At 42.2% G+C, this 12,440-nt stretch overlaps 1 protein-coding gene across 1 annotated transcript in view; it reads right to left on the bottom strand.

Annotated features, from left to right (window-relative positions):
• LOC126986154 (importin-7-like) overlaps window positions 1-12,440 on the bottom strand; it is a 32,095-nt gene that overhangs the window by 9,304 nt on the left and 10,351 nt on the right. Inside the window, exons 4-14 of the mRNA XM_050842050.1 lie at window positions 11,367-11,523; window positions 10,450-10,634; window positions 8,375-8,548; window positions 7,611-7,756; window positions 6,711-6,874; window positions 5,402-5,521; window positions 4,615-4,803; window positions 3,168-3,323; window positions 2,265-2,433; window positions 1,162-1,397; window positions 282-446 (exon numbers count right to left, since the gene is read on the bottom strand). Of these exons, the coding sequence (XP_050698007.1) occupies window positions 282-446; window positions 1,162-1,397; window positions 2,265-2,433; window positions 3,168-3,323; window positions 4,615-4,803; window positions 5,402-5,521; window positions 6,711-6,874; window positions 7,611-7,756; window positions 8,375-8,548; window positions 10,450-10,634; window positions 11,367-11,523 (1,861 nt within the window). The remainder of the gene's footprint in view (window positions 1-281; window positions 447-1,161; window positions 1,398-2,264; window positions 2,434-3,167; window positions 3,324-4,614; window positions 4,804-5,401; window positions 5,522-6,710; window positions 6,875-7,610; window positions 7,757-8,374; window positions 8,549-10,449; window positions 10,635-11,366; window positions 11,524-12,440) is intronic.

Genomic DNA, 12,440 nt, shown 5'->3' with positions numbered 1-12,440 from the left:
CTTCTCCTTTTTCCTACTTCCTTTCCTTCTCCTATTCCTCCTATTTACTTCCATCTTCCCCTACACACATACACACACACACACATCTTCGTTTCCTTCTTTTTCTTCTATTCTTCCTATGATTAGCGGGCATTTTTTTTTAAACATTTATTACTTTTTTATGCCCTGTAAAATAAATAAATAAATAAATAAATAAATCCAAAAATCATTCTCCTTTCTTCCATTTTCTCTTACTCTCCTTACACACACACACACACACGCACACACTCGCTCCCACACACCTGCAGCAACATGGTCCTGAGTTCGGTTGTCTTCACCTCCCGAAGCAGTCGTTCCACCACCAGCTGTATGATGGAGGCCAGGCACTGGTTGATGCGGCCCTGGCACTGAAGCACGATGACCTCCAGGAGCTTGGCGGCGTGGCACTCGTCATCCTCGGCACAGTCCTGGGGTGTGGGGGGGGAAGGGAGGGGTTAGATGGGGTAATGGTGTGACTGGTTTGTTTGTTGATTTATTTATTCTTTTCTTTCATACTCTAGTTTCTAAGACGATAACTTTTTTTTTTACATTTGCTAACCATTATTTTTTTTTCTTTCTTTATCTCTCTTCCTTCTATTCTTCCTTCCTTCCCTTTCTGGTTCTTTGTTGATTTCTTTAAGTTTTTTCATTCTTTTTAAGTTTTTAAGACGATAACTTTTTTTTTATACATATGTTAATCATTACTTCTTTCCTTCCTTCCTTTCTTTCCTTTTCTCTATTCCTTCCTTCCCTTTCTGGTTCTTTGTTGATTTCTTTAATTTTTTTCATTCTCTAGTTCAGTTTTTAAGACGATAACTATTTTTTTTATATATTTTTGCAAGTCATTACTTTTTTCCTTCCTTCCTTTCTTTCCTTTTCTCTCTTCCTTCCATTCTTCCTTTCATCCTTTCTTTTTATTCTTCCTTCTCTCATTTCTTTCCTTCCTTTCTTTCTTTTTCTCTTCCTCATTCTTCCTTCCTTCTCTCTCTTTCATCCTTTCTGTTCATTCTTCCTTCTTCCTTTCGCTTCCTTCCTTCCTTAATACCTTACATTCTTTCTCTTCCAATATTATCTATCTATACAGCCTCACAATTTCTCTCCCATACTCAAAAACACTCATTCCTCTCCCTCCTCTCCCCCTACCTGTGTCATCATGGTCTTGCACATTTCGAAGACGGCTGCAATCCTCGCCTCGGAGCTCAGGAAGCCCTCCGTGTCCACCGTGATGTAGTTGTGTAGCGCCGGCATCATCTCCGTGAAGTAGTCGAACCCATCGCTCTTGAACATCTGGAACATCATCTCGAAGCACTTCCAGAGGTCAGGCGAGATTCTAGTGCTGGTGAGGCTGTAGATGAGGGCCAGCGCTTCCTCGTAGAACTCTGCCGGAGGGAAACAGAGCACAGGTTAATAGCAGGTGGATGAAAGATTAACCCAGTAGCTGCAACGGGCCAAATTTGTGGCTTTACCGTGTACCAGCGATGGGCCAAATTTGTGCGATGATATAAACCCCCCAAAATAGATGATGCATAAACTGATCACAAATTTGTTGATAAATATTATGAAATGGTTTGTGTGAGTGATGATTTTTTTCTCATTTTTCTTGCTTAGAGGGACCATTAAGAAACATGATCCCAGCAGCTACCAGGTTAAGGAAGATTTATGTTTTTGTTTTAGCACAGAGTTGTACCGAGATCAAGGATATTTAGACAAACTGTTTACTTCTATATATACAAAAAAATAAGTCAATGGTGAGATTTAGATTGTGGGGGACCTATTGTTTGCTAGTATATAAAAAGAAGAATACTCCAATGGTGAGATACATACACTGAGATTAAAGAAAGTTGGAAAGTTTTGTTTAGTCGGCGCAACATCTGTGGTCATATGCCGGAGAGACACAGAAGGGAAGGAATTATAGGAGAAGAGAACAGATCCCAGGAGACGGGACACAACCCCCATTTAATACCTGGTACCCATTCACTGCTGGGTGGACAGGGGCGTAGGATATCGGAAAAGCCGCCCAAATTTTTCCACTCCGCCCGGGCATCGAACCCGGGCTCCCTTGGTCGTGAGCCGAGTGTGCTAACCACTGCACCACGAAGCCCCCATACACGGAGATGAACCATTCACTCGTACGTAGAGATGAAAAAAGAGATGGAAGAAAGGACTACCTACCCACAAACACAGGCCCTCCCCACTCTCAAATACAGCTCCTCCCCACCCCTTCAGCGCCCTACATCAACACCTACCCATGACGTTCTTGGTGAGTATGAGGCCCACCACCTGCAGCGTAATGGGTTCAATCTGCTCCATGATCTTAGGGTTCTCTTCCATGCAGTTAATGAGTGTTTCGATGGTGCTGAGGAGCCCCATGGCGGTGATGGCCTTTTCGTCCGCCCCTTCCTCTGCATCAACCACCTGGAAGAGGAAGAGACGATGGGTGTGTAGATAGGGGTGTAAGGTAAGTATAGGGAACGTAAGGATATTAGGTAAAGGTAGACTTGTATATAAGGTAATGCAAGGTAAATGGGTGAATCTGATGTCAATATTATTTGCCCAGAAAGAAAATATTGAGTCTAGATTCACTTGTAACCTCCTGTGTTTTGAACTAGAGAAGAAATACATAAATAAACTAACTCATTTGTATAAGGTAATGCAATGTAAATGGGTGAATCTGATGTCTATATTATTTGTCCAGAAAGAAAATATTGAGTCTAGATTCACTTGTAATCCCCTGTGTTTTGATCTAGAAAAACATAAATAAGCTAACTCTGTCTTTTTTGTCTTGGTAATAAACTTGAATAGAACTCGATGATGACTTACTGCATCGAACTTGAACTATAAAAAGACCTTTCTCACTCTCTATCCAAAATAAAACGTACAAATAGCAATAAAACAAATAAAAATAAAACATGGAAAGCTGAACCAAACATCAAAAAATACATACAACCCAAAACATGAAAAAATACAGGACATTATGAACCTAATTTAACCCTTCAAACACACACACACACACACACACACACACACACACCTGCTGGAATGTGGCGGCAAGCTGAAACCAACGTCGAAATTATAAACAACCCAAAACATGATAAAATAAAACACATTATGAACCTAACTCAACCCTTCACACACACACACACACACACCTGCTGGAATGTGGCGGCGAGCTGCGTGCACATCTCCACGGCGATGGGTGTGAGCTGGTCAGTGTAGGTGGTGACGATCTTGCACATCACATTGGTCAGGTCATCGTTCTCCGTCTCTTTTATGACCTTGAGCAGCTCCTGTACGATTGGCTGGATCTGTGGACGGCAGGAGACGAGGGGGTGATAAGACGGGAGATTATAAGGAGGGTAGAGAGTTAGGAAGTGAATGAAACAAAGGGATAGACAGGGATACAGGTGTGTGTCTATGTTAGTAAGAAAGCACAAGAAACAGGGATTAGCAGGAAGATATAAAGACAAGTTAGAAAGTGTATGAAGCAAAGGGATAGACATGAATATAAGTGTGTGTTGATGTAGGTTAGTAATCATAAGAAACAGGGATAAGAAGGAAGATATAAAGAGCGATTTAGAAAGTGGATGAGACAAAGGGATAGACATGAACATAAGTGTGTTGATGTAGGTTAGTAAGCGTAAGAAACAGGGATAAGAAGGAATATATTAGGAGTGATTTAGATGTTAGAAAGTGGAAGAAATAATAGAGATAACCAGGGATATGTAAGGTGTTAGGATGTGCAAAGGTAAGATACAGAGAGAGAGGTACGGATAAGCAAGGATATAAGTTGTCAGTCAGTTGTTAGGAAGTCCAAAAGGAAGATAGAGAGAGGGAGATATTTTTCTTTAATGTGTGTGAGTGTGTGTGACAGAAGACTTGACAATACAAAGGGAATGAATGAAATAGCAAAGAAAGTATAACAGCAGAGATTGAGTGTCACTAAGGGTTACATAAATGACATCAGAATCTGTATTTAAAAAGCATTACAGCAAAGACTTAACATTACTCAGATACTTGACAATACAAAGAGAATGAATGAAATAGCAAAGAAAAATATGACAGCAAAGAGGGATAATGGCATCAGAATCTGTACTCAAATATAGATGACAGCATAAAATTAATGTTACTCAGTTACTTGACAATACAAAGAGAATGAATGAAATAGCAAAGAAAAGTATAACAGCGGAGATTGAATGTCACTAAGGGTTACATAAATGACATCAGAATCTGTACTCAAAAAGGATTACAGCAAAGACTTAACGTTACTCAGATACTTGACAATACAAAGGGAATGAATGAAATAGCAAAGAAAAGTATGACAGCAGAGACTGAATGTTACTAAGGGATAATGGCATCAGAATCTGTACTCAAAAATAGATGACAGCATAAAATTAATGTTACTCAGATACTTGACAATACAAAGGGAATGAATGAAATAGCAAAGAGAAGTATGACAGCAGAGACTGAATGTTACTAAGGGATAATGGCATCAGAATCTGTACTCAAAAATAGATGACAGCATAAAATTAACGTTACTCAGATACACAAAAAAGGAACCTGCACTCCGCCTGACACACCCTCCTCCCACACACTCACGTTAGGCTCCACAATCTTCTCGGCCCTGTTCTGCGAGGCCAGGAAGGCGGAGAGGGCCATGGCCGCCTCCACCTTGACGGGCAGCTCGTGATCGTTGAGGAGGGCGTTCTGGATGCAGTTCATGGCGGCCACGATGTTCTGCTCGGACTTGAACTTGATCTCGTCGAAGTTTTGTAGGATCCAGCACGCCTGTTTGGGGTGGGAACGAGAGGGGGTTGAGTGTCACTGATGGATTATAATACATAAATGGTGCACTAAAAGATGATAAGCATTCCTGACTGTTGGGTTTTGGGATGTAAGTAGGATGACGGACGCCTGAGTAAGAATTAAATGGTAAAATAAGAGATGATGTTTGTAGTTTTAATGTTGAAGGAATTTCAGTCAATTTATATATGCAAAGTTAACAACACATCTTGAAATTTAAAATAAAGATGAAAAGCAGAATTCATATCACTGGAAAAAAGAACACAACATTGTTAATGAGAAAAATTAAATATCAAGTGAAAAAATTGATAAGAAAACCACTACAACTTCACCTACTATAACTTCCACTGCTACTATTACTACTACTATAGTCCATTCCACTTTAGGTGAGAAGAAGTATGGAAGATGTAGGAAGAGCATAGCGACTGCTCCTGGTTACAGCTAGCCTGATGGGGGTTGGGCAAACCCTGCTGGAGAGTGAGCACCCACAGAACTTCCTCATTTTACTAAAGTTGCTTCACATTTGTTGTCACCTGAGGCGGAACAGACTACAGTACTACTACAAGCCCTCCCCAACACTCACCCTTGCTCGCATGAAACCGAAGGGGCTCTGGAATTCTGGGAAGACGTACTGCGCAATCATCGTCTCCATCTGGTCCTTGTATATCTTCTTCTTGAGCAGCACACAACCCAGCGTTCCAATCTGAGGGGGAAGGAGGAGATGTGTTCGGGTGTTGTCAGATGGTTTGGGCTCTTATGACGATTAGGAAAGGGCAAAGATGATGAGTTGGGTTGTCATTATTTTGGCTTCTACTTCCTTGGAAATGAGAACGTAAGTATCTTTCAAATTTACACACACACACACACACACACACACACACACAAAGCCAACAGAAAACAAGTCTTGCATATATCACAACTAGATGAACACACGGCAAAACAACTACAGTTCTTACACATATTAAACTAGGGACAAACCGATACCAAAGTTTTGACCGATACCGATACCCCAATATTTGACCAATACAGCACTGGGGGAAAAAATTAATCAGTGCTGGCCTGAAAAACCCACAAGCCAACCTCACCAACCAAACCACTCTTTACCTCCCCCTTCACCCCAATACACCCTCTTCCACCTTACCATATGCATCACACACACACACACACACACACACACACACAAACAAGAACTAGCTAACATATCCTTCCACCTTCAACCAACCTAACCCAACCTCACCTGTCCCAAGCCTAACCTATCATCATCATCATTTTGTTAAGGTCCGTGTTCACTCTTCCTGAGCGGTTGGATGCTTTATGGCTCTCCTCCATTCTACTCTGTCTTCTGCCTGATGCTCATCCAATCCCATCAATGCTAAGTCTTCCTGTATACACCTTCTCCATGTTTTCCTAGGTCTACCAACTGGTCTCCTTCCTTCTACCTTCAATCTCTCCAAAACTCCCAGCACTGTATCCTCCCTTGCTCTCTTTCTCCTCCATTCTACTCTGTCTTCTGCCCGGTGCTCATCCAATCCCATCAATGCTAAGTCTTCCTGTATACACCTTCTCCACGTTTTCCTAGGTCTACCAACTGGTCTCCTTCCTTCTACCTCTAATCTCTCCAAAACTCCCAGCACTGTATCCTCCCCTGCTCTCTTTACACGTCCAAACCATCGGAGTCTTTCCCTTCTGAGCAGTGTTTCCAGGTCCTCTACTCCACATCTGTTAGCTACATCTGCACTGGACACCCTATCTTGCCACCTGATCGCCGCCATATACCTCAGCATTCTGCGATCACTTGCTCCCAATACCTCCATAGCCTAATCTATCCCAATCCTAACTTAACCTAACCTTACCACTCTCTACCCCCCACAACACCCCCTCCTCATCCTCACCATATGCATCACACCATCCTTATGCCGCGGGTCGACGTTCGGACTGGTGAGCACGGTCATGAGGAACACCATGGTCTTCTCCAGCATCTCCTTCCTCTTCCGCACCATGGACAGCAGCAGACCCTGAGCCGCCGTCACGGGGGACACCAGATCCTCGTAGATGTCTGGTGGGGTGCGGAAGGTTAGGTTAGGATAAGTTTGGACAGGTTAGGTTAGGTTAAGATAGAAGGGAATGAAGTGCAATGATTTTCAGATATTTGTAGTAACCTGGTAAAGATATTTGATAGATGTCTGTTGTGATGTGTTAGGTCAGGTTAAATTAGGTTAGGTCAGATTAGGAAGTTAGGTTAGGTTAAGATAGAAGGGGATGAAGTGCAATGATTTTCAGATATTTGTAGTAACCTGGTAAAGATATTTGATAGATGTCTGTTGTGATGTGTTAGGTCAGGTTAAATTAGGTTAGGTCAGATTAGGAAGTTAGGTTAGGTTAAGATAGAAGGGGATGAAGTGCAATGATTTTCAGATATTTGTAGTAACCTGGTAAAGATATTTGATAGATGTCTGTTGTGATGTGTTAGGTCAGGTTAGATTAGGATAAGTTAGGTTAGGTTACAAAAGGTTAGGTTAGTATTGGGATAGGTTAGGTTACAAAAGGTTAGGTTAGTATTGGGATAGGTTAAGTTAGGTTCATATTGGGAAAGGTTAGGTTAGAATTAGACGATGATAGGTTAGGTTAGGATAGGATAGGAATAGAAGTAGAATGAAAAGAGAAAAAGGAAGACAGGTGGACAACATTGGGAAAAAAAGGGAAATACGAAAAAAGGGGAAAAAAGAGAAAAAAAGGGGTAAATAAAACAAAAATAATGAGGAAGAAAACGAAAACAACAAACTCGCACTCACCGAACTTGACGCGGACATACTCATAGGGGTCCGAGTTCCACAGTTCCTGGTCGGCATCGGAGTAACACATGAGGGGGAAGAGCACATCCTGCACCACCGACAGCATGTGTGGCTTGAGCAGCTTCCACGCCACACTCTGCCCCACACTGCCGAACGGAGGAGACGGATGAAAAATACATTGATTGATGGATTGCTCAACCTCATAACCATACCCTAAAATGCATATGACCTTCCTTACTGACACCTCCAATATAGATCACAAACACACACACACAATCTATTTTCTTTGCCGAACAGAGGAGACGGATGAAACATATATTGATTGATGAATTGCTCAACCTCATAACCACACCCTAAAATGCATATGACCTTCTTTACTGACACCAATATAGATTACACACACACACACACACACACCACACAATCTATTTTCATTGCCAAACAGAGGAGACAGTTGAAAAATATATGGATTGATGGATTGCTCAACCTCATAACCACACCCCAAAATGCATATGACCTTCTTTACTGACACCAATATAGATTACACACACACACACACACACACACACACACATAGCACTATCTTCTTTTAACAGGAGCAACACTTGGTGGGCTTTTTTTTCTGTTCCTGCAAATAATTAAAGGAAAAATACCTCTCCACTCCCTCCAATGCCCTCCTCTTCTGAACTAACCCAAGAGCCCCCTCACACCAGCTCTTCACCCCATCCGACACCACCCTAAACACACCCCATTGCCCCCCTCACCCTTGCTCCAGGTAGTTGAGTGTCTGCTGGAGGACGCGTGGGGAGACGTAGACCTTGCTGCGATAGAGGTTGAGGATCTTGAGCAGGACCTGGAGAACCCCAGCGGAGAAGGTCTTGATATACCAGTTGGCGAACTCCTTGTATTCGCTGTTGACGGTGCTGGGACAACCATATCTGGGGGGTTATAGAAGGGCATGGTGGAGTTACCCATAAAAACAGTTCTTCCTGATTTAAATACAGAAAGCATGGTTGAGTGGTTGAGTTACCCTAAAAACATTGAATAGGGGGACTGTGCTAAGACAACCATATCTCTGGGGTCAAACAGGGCATGGTGGAGTTACCCATAAAAACAGTTCTTCCTGATGTAAATAAAGAAAGCATGGTTGAGTTACCCTAAAAACATTGAATAGGGGGACTGTGCTAAGACCATATATATATATTTTTTTACCATCCGATATCACTTAGCAATTATCCTCCATGATAGAATTAAATACCTGTACTATCTGTTGTCAGGGTGTTCTCCCAATTTGTAAGAATCTCCATGAAGCCTGGCTAAGACAACCGTATATGTGGGGTCAAACAGGGCATGGTGGAGTTACCCATAAAAACAGTTCTTCCTGATGTAAATAAAGAAAGCATGGTTGAGTTACCCTAAAAACATTGATTAGGGGGACTGTGCTAAGACAACCGTTTCTCTGGGGTCAAACATGATATGGTGGAGTTACCCATATAAATATTGAAGAGGGAGACTATGCTAGAACACCCACAGTCTAAGAATACAGTCGTCCCACTCGGTTCCAAATTTGAAGCCGTTTGCAGACATCACTCGGTTCCACTGCAAGGATTCTAATGCCCCGCGCCTTGTTTTTGCTACATCTAACTTAGGTTATATTTGACACACATGAGTTAGCCCTTTAATTCCAGTTTTCTCTACAGGAATAGAAGGTAAAGTGATGTAGTTAAATAATGTTAAATAATCTTAGCAGTAAAGCAGCTGAATGAATAAATGTAGAAATGCAGGAATAAAGACACAAGAGATCGCACATGTATCTGGGACAAAGCACTGACAGGCATAGGGACCAACAGTAAGATATCCCTGACTGGCTGTTGTTCTGGGTTGAGCTTGTAGCTGGGGCGGCAATGAACTCCACCCCAGTAAAGATTATCAACCGAAGGACAGAGAGTTAACCTGGTAGCAGCGACGGGCCAAATTTGTGGCTTTACCATGTAGCAGCGATGGGCCAAATTTGTGGCTTTACCGTATAGCAGTGACGAGCCAAATTTGTGGCTTTACCGTGAAGCAGCGACGGGCCAAATTTGTGGCTTTACCATGTAGCAGCGACGGGCCAAATTTGTGGCTTTACCGTGTAGCAGCGACGGGCCAAATTTGTGGCTTTACCGTGTAGCAGTGACGAGCCAAATTTGTGGCTTTACCGTGTAGCAGCGACGGGCCAAATTTTTGCCATGATATAAACCCCCAAAAATAGACGATGCATGAACTGATCACAAATGCGTTGATATAAATAATGAAATGGTTTGCGTGAGTGATGATTTTTTCTCATTATTCTCGCTTAGAGGGACCATTGAGAAACATGATCCCTGCTGCTACCGGGTTAACATAGAAGTCTCTCATCTGCTCTAGTCCATATTCTTATTCCATTTCTTTCTTCTCCCATGACTGATATCTCCAGTAACCTTCCCCTCCACCTACATCCATCAATTCAGTCTCTCCCAATCACGTAACCAATCTCCCTGCTTAACTACCAATCTACCCATGACTCTACCTCCCTACCCTAACAACCCATTTCCTCACCAGTCAACCCAATCTCTCCAATCCCTATTCACTCTCCCTTTCCTACCTACCAATCTACCCATCCCTCTACCTTCCTACCCTAACGACCCATTTCCTCACCAGTCAACCCAATCTCTACCAATTCCTATTCACTCTCCGTTTCCTACCTACCAATCTACCCATCCCTCTACTGGCCTAAAAAACAATCTACCTATATCCCTACCACCATTCTACCTTCCTAATCCCACCACGTGCCCACCACACTAACGCCCCACACGCTCACCTTTCAAATATTCTAGCGAGGATGTGGAGCGCCCACTTCTTAATCTTCCACCACGGGAGGTCCGGTCGCTCATCCTCATCCACCTGTAGGGTCTGGTCGGGCACGGGTCTGTCCGCCACCTGTCTCACCACCTCCATCCACCTGGTAAACTGTTCCCGGTCAAGTAGCTCCAGGGGAAGGTGGTACTGGGGGTGGAAGAAGGAGTGGATGGTTAGGTTAGGTTAGGTTGGATTAAGGTTGTTTTAGGAGGAGTGTGTTTGTGTGTGAAGATAATGGAGATGAAGAGTGTGTTTGGATATAAATAGAAAAAAATGGAAGGAGTAGATGGTTAGGTTAGGTTAGGTTGAATTCTCATGAAGGTTGTTTTAGGAGTGTGTTTGAGTGTGAAGGTAATGGAGATGGAGAGTGTTTGGATATGAATAGAAAAAAAAAAAAAAAAAAAATGGAAGGAGTAGATGGTTAGGTTAGGTTAGGTTGGATTTTCATGAAGGATGTATTAGGAGTGTGTTTGTGTGTGAAGATAATGGAGATGGAAAGTGTGTTTGAATATAAATAAAAAATAAAATAAAAATAAGATAAGAGAATGGAAAGAAAAAAGAAAAAATCAAGAAAAATAAGAGAAAATAGAAAAGAAAGAAAGTAGGAAATAAAGAAAAGAGCCTTCCTGTAATTTCTAAAGTTGCGTTGAAATGTAGAATTTGTATAATGTGAATGTGCACTCTTTTTTACCACCTAATTAATCAGATGTAAAAATAAATAAATAAATAAATAAATAAATAAATAACAAAAAGAATGAAAAAAAAAACTAAACAGAAAAAAAAAAAAAAAAAAAAAGGAAATGAAAAAACTAAGAAAAGAAAACTAGAAAAATGAGAATAATAATAATAAAAAAAAAAACTCGCCCACTCCTCTCTCACCTGTGTCATGGCATAAAATATTTTCAGTATGAGCTTCTGGAGGAGAGTGGAGTGCTCCGAGGGGTCAGGGAGGAGGTGGATCATGCGCTCGTAACACATGGGCAGCAGCAGCCTCATGGCCTCGTGCAGCGGACCCCTCTCCTCCTTCTTTTTGTACCTGTGAAGGAGGACGTGACAAGAGGTTAGGTTGGATGACGGTGAATAATAATGATAATAGGACTGGCATGAAAATAGCAGTCTTTTTCTAGTAGGGTCTTCTCTCTCTCTCTCTATCTCTCTCTCTCTCTCTCTTTTGTACCTGAAGATGGGGCGAATGCAACAAGAGGTTAGGTTAGGTTAGGTTAGGTTTAGGTTAAGGTTAGGTCAGGTTAGGTTAAGGTTAGGGTAGGTTAAGGTTAGGTAAGGTTAGGTTAGGTTAGGTTAGGTTAGGTTAGGTTAAGGTTAGGTTAAGGTAACGTTGAGGGCGTATCGTCACCTTGGTAAACAAACCACCTAAGTCATTATCATCTACTTTACAGGAAATCAGAAAAGAACTGTCATTATCTCATTTGGCTCAAGATTTAGGCAAAAATGAAAAGGCCAATTCCAGAACACTCAAACCATGAATAAAGAGGGCAACTATACAAAAATGGGCATCACTTGTTAAAAATTGATGTAGACAAAAACCTGGAAATAGCTGAAAAATGACTTAGGCGATTATTTTACGAGGGTGACGATATGCTATAGCTTGGTGTGGATACAGTGCTCATCTACATTCCACTGTCCCTTGGGTCTGCAGTGGAAGAGAACCCTTAACACAGGACACAAGGCCAGCATGCATTCACCAGGTTACCCATTTATCCCCCAGCCCAAAAGGGGGGACGGACAGCTGGGTGGCATGTATGGTGACTGCCCGGGGGATTCACACCCAAGCCCAATTCCAAGCAGATTCATGATAAGTAAAGCCACGTTCACACTGAGCTGACTCTGGGCCACGACAACCTAGCGACTCAGGGTACATGAGGTCTTGGGTGTGAAATGTGGATGTGAAAGGGTCGCACATGGTCGGAAAGAGGTCTAGGAACGATTGCCGGA

Source organism: Eriocheir sinensis, chromosome 61, assembly GCF_024679095.1.
Source record: "Eriocheir sinensis breed Jianghai 21 chromosome 61, ASM2467909v1, whole genome shotgun sequence".
Taxonomy (NCBI): domain Eukaryota; kingdom Metazoa; phylum Arthropoda; class Malacostraca; order Decapoda; family Varunidae; genus Eriocheir; species Eriocheir sinensis.
Note: the sequence above shows the minus strand (reverse complement) of the source record. Positions and strands in the feature narration are given on the sequence as shown.